The sequence below is a fragment of the Drepanopeziza brunnea genome, assembly GCF_022702325.1.
Source record: "Drepanopeziza brunnea f. sp. 'multigermtubi' strain 214-2 chromosome Unknown ctg6, whole genome shotgun sequence".
Taxonomy (NCBI): Eukaryota; Fungi; Ascomycota; class Leotiomycetes; order Helotiales; family Drepanopezizaceae; genus Drepanopeziza; species Drepanopeziza brunnea.
In genome coordinates, this window is record NW_027094069.1 from 2,051,571 (window position 1) to 2,069,648 (window position 18,078).

The window sequence follows — 18,078 nt, forward strand, 5'->3', positions numbered from 1 at the left end:
GCTCTCTGTCTGTCTATCTGTCTATCTCTCTGTCTATCTACCTGTCTATCTATATACCTGTCTACCCGTCCATCTATCTATTCTGCCTTCCTCTTTCCTTGCGAACACGACCTCCTCTCATGCATGATTGACGACACTGATACGACCCCCTGAACATTCACGATTCACGATACACCAGATACCAACCACCATACACCTTACACCTTACATACACCTACACATCATACATTACCCGCCGACCTGGACTCGACTCCCATCCACGACTAAGGATAACCAACAGACCTCTGGCCTTCTCCGGATTCCTCGCGGGTTAGGGCTCACCCCTTTTCGCAACACCCACGACGACAGCAGACAGTCCAACGGCCTTCCGCTGGACACGGCGCTCCCATGTCCTCCATCCCTCTTGACCCCGCCCTCCCCCTCCGAAACAGCCTCGCCAGAATAAAAACGCCCCCGAAACCCGACTTTTCGCAAGAGAATGGCGCGCTGGAAGCTTCTAGAGATGCGCGGCAGATTGTGAGGCTGGTACAATGCGCCTCGTGCTCGTACCCGCTGCAAGAACCGGTGACCCTGCCATGTGGGAACTCCATCTGCAAGAACTGCATACCGGAGTTGCGTCTGCGCCCAAATATATCATATCCTGCGACGCCGAATCGTCTGCAGGGCTTCACCTGCCCGTTCCCAACGTGCAAGATGGATCACGCGGCCGGGGATGTCAGCGTGGATGTGGTGCTGAAAAAAGTCATGTATCTGATCAGCAAAGAGATTGATGCGTACGCAAATTCCGACCAGGCTTCGAAAATACTGTTTCGGCTACAAGAACGGGACAAATGGTCGATCGCGGGCGTACCTTCTTTGCGGCAGGAAGAGGCCCGGACTCGTGTCTTGTCTGGCGGGAGGTTGATCGCCACATATACGATGGCGCAAATGGGCGAGCTGCCGTACGACTCCGAGGTCATGTATACTTCAATATCTGCGACCAACGAGCAGTCAGAAGCGCTGGACACCGCGGTGTTGGAGCACCTACAGGAATCTATTCGGGCAGAGCTGGACTGCCAAGTGTGTTATAATTTGTTCCTGGAGCCATATACGACCCCCTGTGGCCATACTTTCTGCCGGTCATGTCTGTACAGAGTACTGGACCATTCAAGGCTTTGCCCTATCTGTCGGCGAGTGCAGACTATCACGCCTCAGCTGGGCCGCGATCGGGACCCATCAAATGTCATCATCTCAAAGCTCCTCACCGGGCTCTGCCCAGAGGCTCTTGCTGTGCGAGCGAAAGCTGCAGAGGCGGATTTGAGACCTGGGACCGTGGAGATGGACATTCCCCTGTTTATATGTACTCTGTCTTTTCCCCAGGTCCCAACATTCCTCCATATCTTTGAGCCCAGGTACCGCCTCATGATCAGACGGGCAATAGAGAGCGGCGAGGGGAAATTTGGCATGCTTCGACACAACCCATCCCGGGAGCCCCAAGGCGAGCTGGGCCGCGTCAGTTTCTATGAGTATGGAACGCTCCTCTGTATCGAAGGCATCCAAGTGTTGCCGGACGGGCGAAGTCTCATCGAGACAAGAGGGAAGTCCCGATTTAGAGTTCTGAAGCACGGAACCCTGGATGGATACACGATCGGCAAGATAGAACTACTCACGGACATCAGCATTCCCGCGGAAGAAGAGCTCGAAGCCCGCGAAACAACCGATACACGCGCCCAGAATCTTTCGGCTCAGTCTGACAACTCAGCCCCGCTCTCCCCTGAAGCCGCTCACATTGCCAAGCTCAACGCCATGTCCACCAAAGCGCTTTTCGAACTGGGCGTTGCTTTTGTGAAGAAAATGAGGGACCGGTCCGCGCCGTGGCTGCATGCCCGAGTACTCCAGGCGTATGGCGAGTGTCCGAACGACCCGGCTATCTTTCCGTGGTGGTTCGCCAGCGTGTTTCCCACGGCAGACTCGGAGAAGTATCATCTGCTCATGACGGATAGCGTGAGGCAGAGGCTCAAGATAATTGCTGACTGGATCGCGGTCATCGAGGCTGGCGAATTGTAAGTGCCACCACTCGTCTCTGTCTTCTCCCGGCCTGCGTCTGTTATTAACATTCGAACAGGAGCCAAGACAATGGCTGCAATGTCCTGTGACTAGCCGGCCTGAGTCTTTCGGTGATGCTTGTGAGCATTGCTATTATGTATATAAGGCATTTGAGTCGAAGTTTAAACGGAACGGAATCAGATGAGAAGAGATGAGTTGAGTTGAAGTAAGACGGGCTATTAGTTAATTGTCTTTGGTGTCTATTTGTGGGATAGGTGCATTTAGCGTCGAGAGTCTGGATCATACGGTTGCTTTTGTACGTGAATTATTCACGTGATGCATCGCATTTTTTTAATCTGATTAAGGAAAGCGGGACATGGTATAACTCAGGGGAATTTGCTAAGCGTTGTGTGTATTAGCTAGGTAGGGAGGGACCTTTATAGCCTCTAGTTTACCGAGAGCCTAAGACTCATCCTCTAGGCCTCTGATGATGATTAAAGATTTCACATCTGAGCAAGGGATTGGTATATGTTATATATATATATCTATATCTATATATCTATACAGCCTTTTGTGTATCATTCATTCATTGACCGTAAGAGAAGCTGCTGGGCACTGGTTTTTCCCAAGGTATACATGTACATGTATATAATATAATGTGATATGATGTGATATAATGTCATGTGATGTAATATATAGCTAGCTTAAATAGATTGCTATAGCTCGCTGTAGCTAGCTAGCTAGCACGACGATGACTATCTAGGTACGTCTGTTCTACGTATGTATATATCACTCACCCTCTTTTTTTTTCTTTCCCGGGGAGGGAGGAATAGGTAGGTAGGTAGGTAGGTATCCTTTCGCATGTCGCCCGTCCGTTGTCTACTACTTAGTACTCGCTCACCACCTGATCTGCTTCACCGCGCTTGGGGATTGGTTGTTTATTCGTGTTACAGCACGCTTGCAGTTTTTTTTTTTTTTGTTGTTTTTTTGTTTTTTTTTAGACGGGTGGTACTGCGTTTTGGCTGGGTTTGGCCGGGTTCGCTCTGCCTCTATATATACTGTACTTATGAATCCCCGCCCTCCGCGACATTTCACCGAGCCTAGACAGCTGCAGAAGCTAGCGAGCGAGCTGGCTCTGGATGTGGGTGCACTGTGGTTATAGTAGGTAGTACTCTACCATTACCGGTACAACTATCAAGCTACTCTCCCCTGTTGAGTTGACTGTGCTCCAGGCCCGGTCGTTCTCCCATCTCCTCTCGTATTACTGAATTCATAGCGTCGTCCGAAAAGTCCTGTGGCTCATCTCTTGGTTTTGTTTGTATTCGGTGCATTTGGCTTTCCTACGTCTAGATCGTCGTTACGTACTGCTCCTGTTTGTGTGGGGATGAGGATTAGCTTATGCTGATTGGGGATCTTCCGCTCTGTGGTTAACGCTACTCGTAGATTGACTTCAGGTACGGTACTTGAAAGAAAAGACGATTTCTCCACGTTCGCCCTACGCACAGGGTTTGTTTTTCCATCGCAGGCTCCCCTTTTCTTTCTTTCTCTCTTGATTTCTTGACTTCCTGATTTCGGGATGTGGGACTTTGCCGACACGTACAGGGTCACCTTCTTCTTCTTCTTCCTCTCCGTCGCTGTGGTGGATAGCACCAGACCCATTGTCTCCTCTCGTTTCGGCGGCACTTGCAAGTCGCTGCTGGTGGTGCTGGTGGTGCTGGTGGTGCTGCGCATCCGGTAACCCCGTGGGAACCCGAGACGGTGGGAAGTGGCCCGACAGCTTGCGTGCCTCGAGTACCTATAGGAGGCGCACGGTGCGTCATCACTTCTACGGTATACACAAAGAGGTACAGGACACCTTGGAACCATGTAGTAGTTGTAAGTACCGTACGTAGAGAAAGATGTACCGGTAGTAGCGCTTGCGCCCGGCCGCCGAGCTGCGGAGGGAAGTTCTCCGGATCTCGCGGCCCCGTAAGTACCTACTTAATATTCTTACAGGAGAAGTACCCGTAGCCCTTCTTAGCGCGATGATAATCAGCTACCGGCACCGGCACCGGTACCGGTATCCCTCCCTATCCTTCGAGCATGCGAATCCGATACCTACTGTAGCCACACGCCCCCTTCTCGCGCTGCGCGGCCAGCTGGTGCTCAAACACCTCTTCCCCTACCATGAATCAGCTTCTCAAATCAGGTATCCGGAAGGAGAAAGAAAGACCCATGACCGCGTTACATACATACCCAATTCGAAAAGTGATCGAGAAAAATTTGGCCCCCCAACGGTCTTGATCCGGTCCCGAAACTCGTCAAGAAAAAAAAAAAGAAACCTTATTCTGGTGTTGCGCAGCGACCTATTGGTTGGGTTTTGAGTCTTTCCTGCGTGGCTTAAGCTCTGACCTACGGATGCACTCAGCGAACTCTTCATTAACCACGTGGTGGTACATTTCACACGTGATATAACCTTCGGGGTCAATGTACCTAGCATACCTAGATCATTCACATTCATTGGTCGTACGAAAAGCTGCTAGGACAGGTTTTTTATGAGGTATGTGTGGATTGTAGAGCTGGCTAGCTGGCTACAGCTGCTATAGCTATCTATCTATGACGATGACTACGTACATGTATACTTATCGCTCTGTGTCTTGGAGAAATATCTTTCGTCTGTCGTCTGTCGTCGTCGTCATCTATCACTCACTAACTCACTTGACTAGTTATTTGTTGATGTCACAGCAAGCTTGCTGTGTTTGCTGTGTTTGCTCTGCTTGTATACTGGCTTGCAATCCCCTCTGCGATGTTTCATCAAAATATGAAGTTAGAGAGCTAGAGAGCTAGTTCTGTGTGTGCACTGTGCTAAGTAAGTACCTAGGCTAGTTAACCACGGCGAACCCACTCGCCAGAGCTGAACTTGAGATATATTCTGCTTATCTTAGTCTAATATGATTATAGGATCGCACCCTTATCATATTTGCTGCGGCCAAAAAAAAAGGGGAGGGGGGGGGGAGAACAAAAAAGGTGGAGGTGAGCGTGAATTTAGGCTGTCTGTCCTACCTAGGCTGGCCAGCAGTGGCTGGTTGGCTGGCTGGCTGGCTGGCTGGCTGGCTGGCTTAGCTACGTGAAGTGAAGTGAAGGAAACGAGGAGGCTGATATGAAAGAGCGAGGTGAGAGCGGGAGCGGGACGAAAGCTAAGGAAAGCCAGGGAAATGGAGATTTTCTTCTTTTAGAGAGACGGGAAGATGCTTTGTTCAATGGGTTGTACGCTGGGTACAGTATAGAACAGAACAGACAGTAGGTACGTATCCAGGCTATGGAGGACTTGGGTTGACGGGCAGAAGAGAAAGTAGAGTTGAGCATCGGGTCGTATCACTCAGGTGAGAATGACTAGAACAAATGACAAGCATAGGTAGCAGACGTGGCAAAGGAAAGGAGAAGAGAGAAGAGGAGGAGGAGCGCGAAGAGAAGTGAAGAATAGAATATAAAATAAGTAGGTACTTATACATGTAAGTAAATACCAAATTCATATCAAGAAGAAGGTATCATCTATTCTCCTGTTCTGCCCCGCTAGCCTATGTCCATAGACCATGTGATCTGCCCGTCGTCTCCTGCACGTCGGCGATCACATGCAAGCCATCTCTTGGTCTCTTCGGGCGGACCCGCAGCAGCAGCAGCAGCAGCATGGTTGGTCGGTTGGTCGGTCGGTTGGTTGGTTGGTCAGTCGGTCAGTTGTTGATCAGTCAGTCGGTCGGTCGGCCGGTCGCATAGTTACGTATTCTAGAAGAAAATTAAAAAATAGCAGTGTCGCACATGGTCAAGTAAGACATTGTGGGAAGTGCAAAGTTATTTGACTAGCCTCCCAGATTTGATGCTTGAGAAGTCCGTAGGTATATTGTCTGTTGCATCCCAACTCAGCCCCCTCGTTTTTCTGCAACTGCAACTGCAACTGCATCTGCATCTGCATCTGCACCTGCACCTGCAACTGCAACTGCAACGTTGCGTCGTTTGTTCCGTCGCGCTGCAGCCTACAGCCAGCAACTCGGTGGGTGCGTGGCTAGCCGCGTGGCGATTTAGGTTCGCGCCATGACTACTGGTGCTCGGTGCTCGTTGCTCGGTGCCCGGGGCTCGGTTTATTTGGCTTGAGATGCAGCACGCAGATGCGGCCAGATGCAGCAGATGCAGATGGATACAGATGCAACGTAGCGAATGGACTTCGCATGTCCTACTTATAGGTCCCAGTACTGTAGAGTGTAAGTAGTTGTACAAGTACCGGTAATAATGTCAAGCTGAAGGGCGAATTGTACCCTACCCTACCTACGGAGTATAGTCAGAGTGACTCACCGAGCTTATTCTGTCATGTAGATGCAACAGCTCGGAGCGCTTGGACTGGTGCACGTACGAACGATGCTGCGACGACTTCTTCTTGGAGAGCTTATCCAGATGCGACCTTCACTTCACTCGGGGATGGCCAGGTTCGTCTTGCTTTCTTTCGTTCGTATTGTTCGGTTTTTCTTTCTCTGTTTCTTTCACTTTCACTTTCACTTTCACTTTCACTTTCACTTTCACTTTCTCTTTCTCTTTCTCTTTCTCTTTCTCTTTCTCTTTCTCTTTCTCACTCTCCTTCTCTCTCTCTTTCCCTTTCCCTTTCCCTTTCCCTTTCCCTTCCCCTTTCCTTGGAGCGCGATGGGATGGGAGGTCGGTAGGCTATGTAGGCACGGGCTCTTGGTGCCACAGACCTGACGTCGAATGAGCGACCGAACGAACGAACGAACGTGCTTTGATAGGAAGGAAGGATTCTCAGGAGGTATCAGCCTGACAATCGACCAGGCCTCCCGGAACGAGGTGGATCTCGGGGTTGAACAAAGCTCCCTTTCCTCTTGTTCGACAGATTAGTATTGTGCGTCTGTCGGTACCCATCTACCGTACCGATACTCTACCTGCTGCTGATCGATCATAAGCATATACTTCATCGGCAAATACGAAGACAAAGATTGTTCGGATGAAGAGAGTTTTGATGTTGTTCCAGGTCTTCCAGGTTTCACGCGCCCAAGAAAACACCCAGCGGCCCCTCTTCCAGCATCCCGGTCTAGGTTGGGTAGGTTTGGGTACAGGTCGGTAGAGTACCTATGTACATAGATAGAGTAGCGTGTTTGAAGGGGACGTACAGCAGGACCCTGCAATACCAATACCTTTCTCCGCAGGTTGAATACCTACCTTAGCTATCACCCTCCGGCCGTGGATAATAACAAGTGAATCGGTTTGCACTTCAGGTACGGCTGTTTCGATTTCTATCTACCTTCCTGCTGCGTCCGAGGCGTGGAAAGACTTGTCGCTCGCTCGCTCGCTCGCTCGCTCCCTCGCTCCCTCGCTCCATTTTCTTCCTTTCTCACTCACGATTAGGCATGCCGTGCCGATCAGGGTGGTTAGCTACCTACCTAACTCCGCTTGAACAGTGATTTTCGAGAACCGGCTTCTCACTACGATGATGCGAGAGAGTGGAATGCCCGGAGCCTCAACATTCCACTTACAATGAGTCATTGCTCGCAAGCAAGGCTGAAGGGTAGGGCTGCGTGCATGGCGGCCGCTGCAAGAGCCAGAGTAAACCAATTCAAGCGCTTTTCTTCTTCCTCGTTGCTTTTATCATTCGCGGGTGCATCCCACAATGGTGACAATTAGGGTAAACTCGAACGAGCCCTGGTGGATACGATCTCTTCTTTGGTGGGAGTCAGAATTTCAAAACTTCATTCCTTTTGAATCATTTCCAAAAGTGAGTGCGTGGGTGACGGCCAAACATGGTCGATTGGTGTAGCACCGTGTAGAGAGGCTGCTGAGCTAGCAGACGAATACATCAGTCGAGTAGAATGAATGAATGAATGAATGAATGCATGAATGAATAATTCATTGATTCACAAGCAGAGTCGGTCGATCCATAGATAATAAGAGAGATGCTTCGTACATCAAAAAATATACGGACTTGCAAAAGGGCAATACGGCAATAATTGCAATACCTGCCTGCAATACTACTACTACCGGTACCTACGGTAGAAAATACCGTACCGGACTCAGGCCCGGCTCACCACCTCCCCCTGCCCGCTAGTCCTTAAGCGAGGCCGTAAGATGGAAATTATCTTCCCCCCCCAAAACTTTCTCCTGCTCTTCCCTTCCCCTTCCCCCCAACCCTCCAATTTTTTCTGATCATCAGAAACCACCCCCATAATTGCCAACGACCCCCCCCCCCCCAACTACTCCGGCAAGAATCTTCTATTCGTAGGAGATACCTTGCGGCAGGAATAGTCTCTCGATACCGCACACGTACTCGGAATTAATAATTGCTTGCGCCCGTCTCGACGTCCCGCTGCCGACACACTCCTTCATCACGAGCGAAGAAGCCTCCGCGGCCATCTTTGACTGACTGTTAATTGACTGTCAACACTTCCTACATCTTCTCACACACGCGACTCACACTCACCACTGAGAGCGATCTCTCCGCTCTATCGTATCTCCACTCCTCACGACCTCGTCTCATTCGATCGCCTTTCGGCGACGCCTTCGTCTCTTATCGCGACGTCATCCAACAACAACAACCATACCAACGACCATAACAACGATACCAAAAAGATCACTCTATGACTTCCGTGTCTCAACAATCCCAAATCCCCAGCCAGGCCTCTAATACCAGCAGCGCGTCGCAGCCTACCCTGTCGTACGCTTCCACCGCGAAGAAGGCAGTCTCGTCGCCACTCAACGCGACGAGCTCCTCCACCCCTTCGCCCGCCGTGGCTGTCGGAGGCTCTGGGCCGGTACACCATGGCAAAAGTAGTTCCATCTCGCCCCTCAACGGCAAGCCAACAACTATTGCACCTGCGGTACCGGCAATCTCTGCACCTGCAATCGCCCACAGCAGCTCTGCGGTCAATGGCTCTTCCGAGCATAGTCGGAAGAGTTCCGTCACCATTGGCGCAAACGGCATGAATGGAGGACCCGTGGGTGGCATGAAGATTCAATTCGGATCAGTCCCAGAGGCTTCTCCCAAGGTTTCCCACAGCGCTCCTGAAGGTAGCACGACTTCGGCCCCCATCGCGATTCCCAACCCCAGAATCACTGACCCGTCTCATTCTCCGTCGCCAATCCCAGCCCCATCTGCGAGTGGTGGCAAGCCTCCCTCGGGTCTTCAAGGAAACAACCCTCCCATGGCTTTTGGTAGCTTCGAGAACGTAAGTCTGATACACGTCTCCTGTCGCCGCGCGCTTTGACTAATCTTCTGTGTTTGACAGCAACGACGCCCTGGCGCTCAGGCAGCCCTCGCCTCATCAAACCCACAAGTCGGTCACAATCGCCACGAGTCGTCGCAATCTGTGCATAGCGACATGAGCAATCACACGGGTAACCCAGGTCGCGGGGGATTCTCTGGACGAGGAGGCCGAGGTGGTGCCAGCGCCAACTTTACCCCTGGGTACCCGCCCCAGGGACAAATGAATTACGGAGCTCAGAATAATTACCGGCCCTCGGGCAATCCACCTCGCGGTGCCATGGCGCCCTCGTTCCAAGGTCGCGGATTCCCCAACTCTCCTCATCAGGCCACACGAAGCCCCAACCTGGCCAACTCGATTCCCGGTGGCTCGATGCCCGGCACCCCCAACATGAACCAGGCGATGCCGATGCCAAACCAACAGCAGTATGGCAACTACTACGCACCCATGCATCCACAAGTACAGAGCCCTTCTTCTTTGAAATGCGTCCCTTACAAATCCGTCTCCAAGGGTAAGAGGGGCAAGAACAATAACTACCGGTTTAGCGGCAAGAATGAGCAGTACTCAGAACGCCAGCGGCCACAAGAGAGTCTGATGCAGGTGTTCAGCCACGACTATACGACTGATGAGCTTAAGCTGCCAGTCCGTGAGAATCAGGTCCATCATGATGCGAAACAGTTCCACGAACTTACACCGCCCGTTGCGGCGATGCGTGTCAATGGACCTGCACCACGAGTCGCTGGGAACCCCGATCTGACTAATCTTGCTGGTTCCGGTTTGCCTACTCTTCCCCCTTTTCCTCAGGCTCCACTAGGTGGAAATCGCAGCAGTGGCGGCCCCCCACCTCCATTCTACGAGCCTCTGGGTCCTCCTAATCTTGATCCTGTGACAGGAAACTTTGATCAAATTGCACAACGCTTACAAGAACAACAGCAGTACCCCGGATACCCCCCTCAATTCGGCAACGATGGGCGCATGGGCATGCAACAGGCACCATACGGCTATCCTCAGATGGCCCACATGCAAGGCTACCCACCCCCATCTCCACAACCTCCATTCCACCAGCCTGCTGCCTACACTCCAGGCCAGTACAACAATGGCGGTCAGTCAATGTCGAGAAACGGTTCGCAAATGTCCGAGAGACCAGCCTCTAGTATGGGACAACCTCAGACACCCATGACTCCAGTAGCTCACGCCCATGCTCCTCAGCCGAAGCCCAACCCTGCATCTCCAGCTTTCTCCAGACCTGCTCGAAAGAGCGCTGCCATCATTATCAAGAGACCCGATGGGGAGGCCGTGGATGTTGGTAGTTTTAAGGCTCCAGCGTCGCCAGCTCCCAGTCAGCAGCGCGCCAGAACACCTCCCGTCATCGCCTCCACCCCGACTCCTCCACCAAAATCCGCCACTCCTCAAGTTGCTCGCAGTGACAGTGGCCCTACTCCTCAAAAGACTGCCGAGCAGATTCGTCTCGAGATGGTAGAAAAGGTCAAGAAGGCCAAGGAGGAAGACGAAGCTAACGAGGCCAAAGAGGCTGCCGACGCCAAGTTGAAAGATGAGGAGAAGATGCAGGAGGCTGCCAAGGCTGCGGAGGCCGAGAAGGCCAAGGCAGAGGCCGAGGCAAAGGCTGCTGCAGCAGAGCAAGCTAAGAAAGACGAAGACGAAGAGCTCGAGCGTCAGATCCAGGAGATGGAGGCAGCCGAGGCTGAGAGAGAGCGAAAGGAGGCAGAGCTCCTGGCGAAGCGTGCGGCCGAGAAGGAGGCAGCCGAAGCTGCCAATGCCGAGAAGAAAAAGGCAGAGGCTGCTGCTAACGATCTCAAGCTCAAGGAACAAGAGCGTGAGATGGAGCGCTTGGAGGACGAGAAGGAAAAGAAGCGTCAAGAGGCAGAGGCCAAGCCTGCCGCTGGAGGCGACAAACCTGCCGAGAAGGAGGGCTCGAAGACCCCCAGCACTTTGGCCTCTAAGCTTTCCAACATGACCCTGGGCACAGGTAGTGGCGCATCCACACCAGACTCTGACAGTTCGATGGGTCCACCCCCCAAGATCAACCTGTCCGAAAAGCGGGGAAAGCCTGTTGCCCTCAACCTGGCCCCTCTCAACAACAAACCGGTAGAGCCACCGCAGCCTAGCGCTGCTCTTCAATCTTTGAAGTCCGCTCGCTTCCTCACCCTGATGAACTCTTCTCTCTACCCACCTAATATCAACTCCCCCAACCCGGCGCTGAACTCTGCCGTCACCACGAAGGGCAAGAGCTTCAAGTACGATAAGGAGTTCTTGCTCCAGTTTCAAAAGGTCTTCGTTGAAAAGCCATCGATGGAGTTTGAGTCACAAATCAAGGCTCTCATTGGAGATGGTGATGGGGGATCAGCTCGCCTGGGCTCTGCGAGACCCGGTGGAAGTGGGATGGGACCCAGACAGGGTTCTTCACGCAACAACCCACCCGGTGCTTTCGCTATGGGCTCTTTTGGTGCCGTCGGCGGTGGTGGCGGCAAGACACTTCCTCCCGGAACAACCTCGGCCGAGCGCTTTGCTATGGCCAGCGGCTCCATGCCTCGCCCTGCACCTTCGACTTCCTCGTTCAACCGAGCAGGTGGAGCAGGCTTCCCAGGTGGCAACCAAATGGCTCGTAACATGTCCAACCCCATGAACAATATTCCCCATTCACCCCGCCAAGCAAGCAGATCCCAACGTGGGGGCGGTGGAGGCGGTGGAGGCGGTGGCAGCAGAAAAGATAGCAACTTCCAAAGTTCTTCTAAATCGGAGGCTCAAGCAGCAAAGACGATGCCTCTCACTGCCGGCATGGACCTAAAGCCGATTGCAATCACCGCTACCGGCTGGAAGCCACGGATTGCTCAACAGGCCTCCGCCACTGGTGCCGCTGGACCCACCCCCGGCTCATCAGGTGCATCTGGGCACCTGGAGCCTGATATGGTTCAAAGAAAGGTCAAGGCAGCTCTGAACAAGATGACTCCCGAGAAGTTCGATAAGATCGCGGATCAGGTTCTCGCCATTGCCGCTCAATCCAAAGACGAGGCCGATGGACGCACTCTCCGACAAGTCATTCAACTCACCTTTGAGAAGGCTACTGACGAGGCTCACTGGGCTTCTATGTACGCCAAATTTTGCAAACGTATGTTGGAGACCATGAGTCCCGAGATCAAGGATGAGAGCATTGTTGACAAGAACGGGAACATTGTTTCTGGTGGCAACCTGTTCCGAAAATACTTGCTCAACCGATGTCAAGAGGAGTTTGAGCGTGGTTGGAAGATTGACTTGCCAGAGAAGCCGGAAGGTGATGGCGAAGAGGTCAAGACTGAGGAAGCCGCCATGCTTTCTGACGAGTACTACATCGCCGCTGCCGCCAAGCGACGTGGCCTTGGCCTTGTGCAGTTCATTGGAGAGCTTTACAAGCTTAGTATGCTTACGGAGCGTATCATGCACGAGTGCGTGAAGAAGCTTGTCGACTACACCGGCATCCCAGATGAGGCTGAAATTGAATCTTTGACGAAGCTTCTGAAGACTATCGGTTCCAACCTGGACAGCACGGAGAAGGGTCGACCTATGATGGATGTGTACTTCCAACGCATCCAGACTATGGTTGATACGCCTGAGCTGCCCAGCCGTCTGAGATTCATGCTTATGGATATCATCGATCTGCGCAAGAAGCGATGGGCATCCAAGGATAATAACAAGGGCCCTAAGACTCTCGATGAGGTCAGAATCGAGGTAAGTTTCTGCACATTCCCCCTCTGTTTCACTTTACTGATTTTGGACAGGCCGAAGCAGCTGCTAGCCAGAAGGCCGCTGAGAACAATGCTCGTGGCAGTCAACGTGGTGGTGGGCGCATGCAAATGGGTCGTGGCGACGGCCGCAATTTCTCGGGTCAATACGGCAACCAACCCCCGGTCGATTACCAGAAGAACGTCGTTGGTATGGACGATCTTCGCCGGCTTACCAACAAGAACCCTAGCCGGGCCGCAAGCCAGCAAATGTCTTTCGGTCCATCATCTATGTTCTCATCCCGCAGCAACAGTGGTCGCAAGGGACCTGGCAACTTTGGCAGAGCAGGAGAAGAATCCGGAGCTTCTTCAAGAACAGGCACCCCTCCTCAGAAGGAAAAGGCAGACTCTACTTCCGCAAATGCATTCAGGTATGTCTCACTTGTAACTTGTTAGTAATGACGATTCTAATGTATCTTAGCCTGCTTGCAGGATTAGGATCTGGTGATCAAGAGACCCCAGCCTCCCCACCTTCGACATCCGCTTCTCCCGCCATGACCAAGTCTATACCTGCTTCGGCAGACAAGTCTGGCGACAAGGAGAGCCAGTCATGAGGCTTCTGTTAACATACACAAAAGTGTTTCAGAAGCATCCTAATATCTGTGCATAGACCGGTGGTCAATTTTGCATTTGCGGCGGGGCCTTTTTCAAACGTGTCTTAAAAGTTCCTTCGCTTTTTTTTCTTTTCCATACCATGATACCTCGAGTTCGACCAATAGACAGATCTCTTTTTCAATCGTCTGCTGCGCATTTTTCGGGAAGTGCACAGGTTGGTTTGCTTTTGCGATGCTGCATCTTGCTTTTTTGCTCACAGGGTTTGACCTGAGAGACGGCACTGGCCTTCTCTGGCTCAACTACTAAAAGCTTTTGTCACAATAGTTCTTCGTCTCCTTTGGTGGTCTTCACGTCGTTTTTGCGAGGGAGATCCATACTCGCGTTGCATTTCTGCGTCGACGCTTCTATTGTTGCGGAGCGGGATTCGTGCCGGCTTGCAGATGAGGAAAGAGAACGGGACTCGTTTCACGCTGCGTTGCTCCTTCCATTTCCTGATAGCCTGGCTGGCTTTGGTATGTAATCTTGGGTTGGCAGGAGAGCGAGGTTGGACCTCATTCATGCCAGGGATGATGGAGATCAGGGAGATGGCTTGATTGGAACATGCCGGGGAGGATTTCGCTCGGGAAGGCGCTACATTGTACAAATATTTTAATTCGCAGAGCCAGGCCAGCCAGCCACAGCAGTCAATCAGAACAGAAAAAAAAAAAAAAAAAAAAAAAAAACCCCCCATGTTTGCGCTTGACGTGATGACGATCTTTCTGCTTGTATGTATTATCATGGAACCACAACCCCATCCATCCATCCATCCATCCATCCATCCATCTCACACTCACTTCTCTCGAGGAAGCTGCCCGCAATCATCTCATGCGATGCCACCTATGTATGTATGCCTGCCTGGTCTTCTTTTTCGAAGAGACTTGCCACAGGTATTTTGTACTGCTTGCTTGTTTGCTTGTCTCTATCTTCATCTCCATCTTCATCTCCAGCCCTTCTTCTCCCTTACATACTCTCTCTCTCCCCCCCCCCCCTCTCTCTCTCTCTCTCCGTCCTTGGCTTGTGCATACATTCTTCTTCTCCTTCTCCTTCCTAATCCTGCCCGGCGCCATTCTCTCACCATCGTCCTACTTTCTTACTTACTTACTTGTATAACCCGGGAAGAGGAACACCCTCTTCCTATCCCTCCCCCCCCTCCCCCAAAAAGCTGCCATAAGCTCATCAGAAGCCTACCATAACCCACACACCCAACCATCTCATTCAGGCACGATCTGAAACCTCCACAGTCCCGAATTTACATCTGAGGATACCCGTTCGAATAAGCAGCAGCTCGCGATTCGGGCTGATAGTGTATATATAGGAAGACAAGATCCAGGCAGGAGTCGACTTGCGTGGATGATGGAGGTGGGGCTGGATTTTCTCGCGCAGTACCCTACCAACCTACATACAGTACAGGTGTATATATATCCCCACTGACTTGCAGGCAAGCCCTCGCTAAGCAAAGCAGGGTCGAGTAGAGTAGAGTAGAGTAGACTGCTCTCTTTATAAAATCAGGGACCTTGAGTATACAAACATACATACATACATACATACATACATACATACATACATGCACTTCAGCTTAACCCGCAGCAGCAGTAAGGAAGCGGACACGGAAAGCGCATCGAGGAACGGATCAAGTTAGCAAGTGCAAGCCAGCCAGGACCACGAATGCCCCCACCGGTGTGTGTGTGTGTGTGTTCTATATCTTTCCCACTCCCGAGACCCTAGACACGTAAAGGCCTGCTTCTCCTATTCCATCCATACACAGCCATCACCCATCCTGCGTCCGGCGTGGACTCTTGTGGGAACAGCTAGCTAGCTAGCTAGCTGGGGGGGTTTTTTCTATGCTTCTCCTCTCCCGTTACGAATACACACCAGCAAGTCTCGCTAAAAAGTGATGAGAAGAAGAAGAAGAAGAAGAAGAAGAAGAAGAACAAGACGGACGAAAAGGATCACAACTGCGAATTTTCCGGGCCGGAGAAGCCTCGAGCTCACCTTCTCTCTTTCATGCTTTCTTTCTTTGCTGCTTACTGACTTACTCATTGCTGAGTGGCTACTCATCAAGGGAAAAAGGCCCGTCGGGAAAGACGTCCTGAGAGCTCCGCTCGTGAGAAATGAACGAACGGTTGGGATGACAGGCGGCTCGGGATCTAGTTCATCGTAGATATAGGCCAGGGGAGCGAGTACCCTGAGCCAGTTTCGTTCTACCTACTGGGTTCAGTTAGTCAGTTAGTCAGTCAGTCAGTCAGTCAGTCAGTCAGTCAGTCGCTCCTGTGTTGGACGAGTCTCAGAACTTAAACAGTCTATTCTCGAATGATTGATGGAAAAAGAGGCACATGATGTACAGGATGGATGGGAATAGGGAATAGGGAATAGAAACGGGAATGAGCGTTACATATACCAATCTGGCATGAATTTATCACCCGAGTACTGGTTCTAAGGATGTTTGGTTGCAGACAGTGGATTAAAAATACATCTCTCTCAAGATGGGAAGCATACAAACAGTACACCAAACACAGGACATATTCAACCACCAGATGGTACGGAAGACCATACCGGAATTTCGAGGTATTCGCAGACGCCTGCCCACAATATCACCGTGTACCTAGTTAACGCCAGCAGCCCTCGTAACGACCTTCTTGATCTCCTCCCGGACAGCAATGAGCCTCGGACTGTGACTGTCAATCAAAAGCCGATAGCTCCCGCAGAAGGCCATCTCAAAACTTCTTAAATTCTGCAACAACTCCCAGTTCTTCGACGACTCCAGCTTGACACATATATCCTCTTTGGGCAGGAACTCGTGGTGTTCCAGGAACTTGTATTGGTAGTTAGGCAGTTTTAGCTCATAACAGAGATCCGCCTCGACATAGACCTCGAAGGACAGATCGCGGAGACTAGGCTGGAGACTTGCGAGGGTGGTGATTATCTTCCTGGGGATGTTGGGGGCATTGCGGGTAAGGCGGACTCGGAGGTGGATGGCAGAAATGTTGGAGGCGTGGAAGGCTGAAGGCTCAAGTTAGCATATGGTCTTGGAATATTTCCCAGAAAGCCATGAAAACTCCGAAAGTCTGAAGAGCTAGAATTGTGGACCATGACCTGGGACAGAGTATGAGTGTCTTCCTGAAGACTTTGCAGACAAGACACCCAACCTCTACCACCCAAAGCCCAAAGTCCTCGCCCAAGTTTGAAGGGAGAACAATTAGTACTTACGGTTGATCCGATTGATATAGTTGTACATCAGCGTCGGGCTGTTGAAGTTGAAAGCCCCAATCTGATACAGCCAAGCACCTCCAACAATTTCCACGTACGTCTGCCGGCAAAGCATAGACAAGTATATATACAAGTCGACTACACTATTCGGACGAAAGTAATTGGGATCCTCAACATCAATTGAATCATGTCGGGATCTGCAAGTGTAGCGGGTGCGGCCTGCAATGTTGAGGAACCGCTTTCCACATTTGTGAGGGGTGAGGGTCAGATCGTAATCGGAGAGGACGATCTCGAAAATGCGTTGTCGGAGTTCAATTGGGATCCGGAGGAGAGGAGCGGTCTGTTCTGCGATCTGGAGAGCCCAGGCTTTCGACTGTGGAGGGATTGGAGTCAGCAAAGTCATGCTGGAGACCAGAGAGAGCGGTTGGACCTCGAAAGTTCAAGAAAGCCAATTTCTTATGCAGATGGAAGTCGAAAACACTCACATGGATGCCAGTCTCTGGAGAAACAACCCGGATCTTCTTCAGAGTATTGCCCTCGTTGTCCGACACCTGCTGCTTCACCTGTTCGACATTATGAGCCCCATCATCTCATCCTCAGTTGCAGCCAAAAGTTTACCTCAAAGGCATCGAAGGCAGGTCTCCGCTTCGAGAAGTAGCCCTTATTAGGCAGGTTCAGCAACGGTCTCCTCTTCCTCTTCTTGATATTTGGTAGGACTGGAGAGAGAGATGCTGGACGTAGGCCCCTCTGGACGACGACCACGTCGGTAAGGCAGGCTTTCTTGCGCATGGTGGACGATGGCGGGGTTTTCGTTGGTTAACAGATCGGTGGCTTTGAGACGGAAAGAGATGGTGATGAGGATTGTAGTTATGAGGTTCGAGATTCAAGTAGATGATGGATGGTAAAGATGCAAGGCTATGGACGAGGCTGAGGTCGGCTTGCCTAGCGTAGATTTGGTAGTGGGGTTGTGTTAGTGGGGGAGGGGCAGACTTAGGGTTAGGGTTAGTGTTGGCGGCCATCTGCTTGGAGCTTATTTTGTCATGATGCTTAATCTGTAAGGATGAGCCAGAACTGTCTGAAATAGTTGGAACAGTTACTTAGGCATTGATACACTTCACCATTCCAAACAATGAGCAAGCTCAAGCATGGTTTGATTTCTGAACTTTCGGTTGCATTTGACTTCATATCTATCGTTGGATATTTCTGATTCCACAACTCATATGCCATGAGTACCCATGCCT

At 51.4% G+C, this 18,078-nt stretch overlaps 4 protein-coding genes across 4 annotated transcripts; 3 read left to right on the top strand and 1 right to left on the bottom strand.

Annotated features, from left to right (window-relative positions):
- Window positions 1-387: 387 nt before the first annotated feature.
- On the top strand, window positions 388-2,135 carry L3040_004412 (uncharacterized protein; the record flags this gene model as incomplete). The annotated part of the gene is made up of 2 exons (XM_007291473.1): window positions 388-2,042; window positions 2,105-2,135. The coding sequence occupies 2 exons, from the start codon at window positions 388-390 to the stop codon at window positions 2,133-2,135; spliced, it is 1,686 nt and encodes a 561-aa protein (XP_007291535.1).
- A 4,279-nt stretch (window positions 2,136-6,414) lies between these two features.
- Window positions 6,415-7,146, top strand: L3040_004413 (uncharacterized protein; the record flags this gene model as incomplete). The annotated part of the gene is made up of 3 exons (XM_066154920.1): window positions 6,415-6,482; window positions 6,838-6,915; window positions 6,969-7,146. 3 exons carry the CDS (start codon window positions 6,415-6,417, stop codon window positions 7,144-7,146), a joined length of 324 nt encoding a protein of 107 aa, XP_066011966.1.
- Window positions 7,147-8,636: 1,490 nt separating this feature from the next.
- Window positions 8,637-13,590, top strand: L3040_004414 (uncharacterized protein; the record flags this gene model as incomplete). The annotated part of the gene is made up of 4 exons (XM_007291474.1): window positions 8,637-9,224; window positions 9,285-12,983; window positions 13,034-13,407; window positions 13,458-13,590. The coding sequence occupies 4 exons, from the start codon at window positions 8,637-8,639 to the stop codon at window positions 13,588-13,590; spliced, it is 4,794 nt and encodes a 1,597-aa protein (XP_007291536.1).
- A 2,642-nt stretch (window positions 13,591-16,232) lies between these two features.
- On the bottom strand, window positions 16,233-17,626 carry L3040_004415 (uncharacterized protein; the record flags this gene model as incomplete). The annotated part of the gene is made up of 4 exons (XM_007291475.1): window positions 16,233-16,630; window positions 16,838-17,210; window positions 17,323-17,400; window positions 17,456-17,626. The coding sequence occupies 4 exons, from the start codon at window positions 17,624-17,626 to the stop codon at window positions 16,233-16,235; spliced, it is 1,020 nt and encodes a 339-aa protein (XP_007291537.1).
- Between the last annotated feature and the right edge of the window lie 452 nt (window positions 17,627-18,078).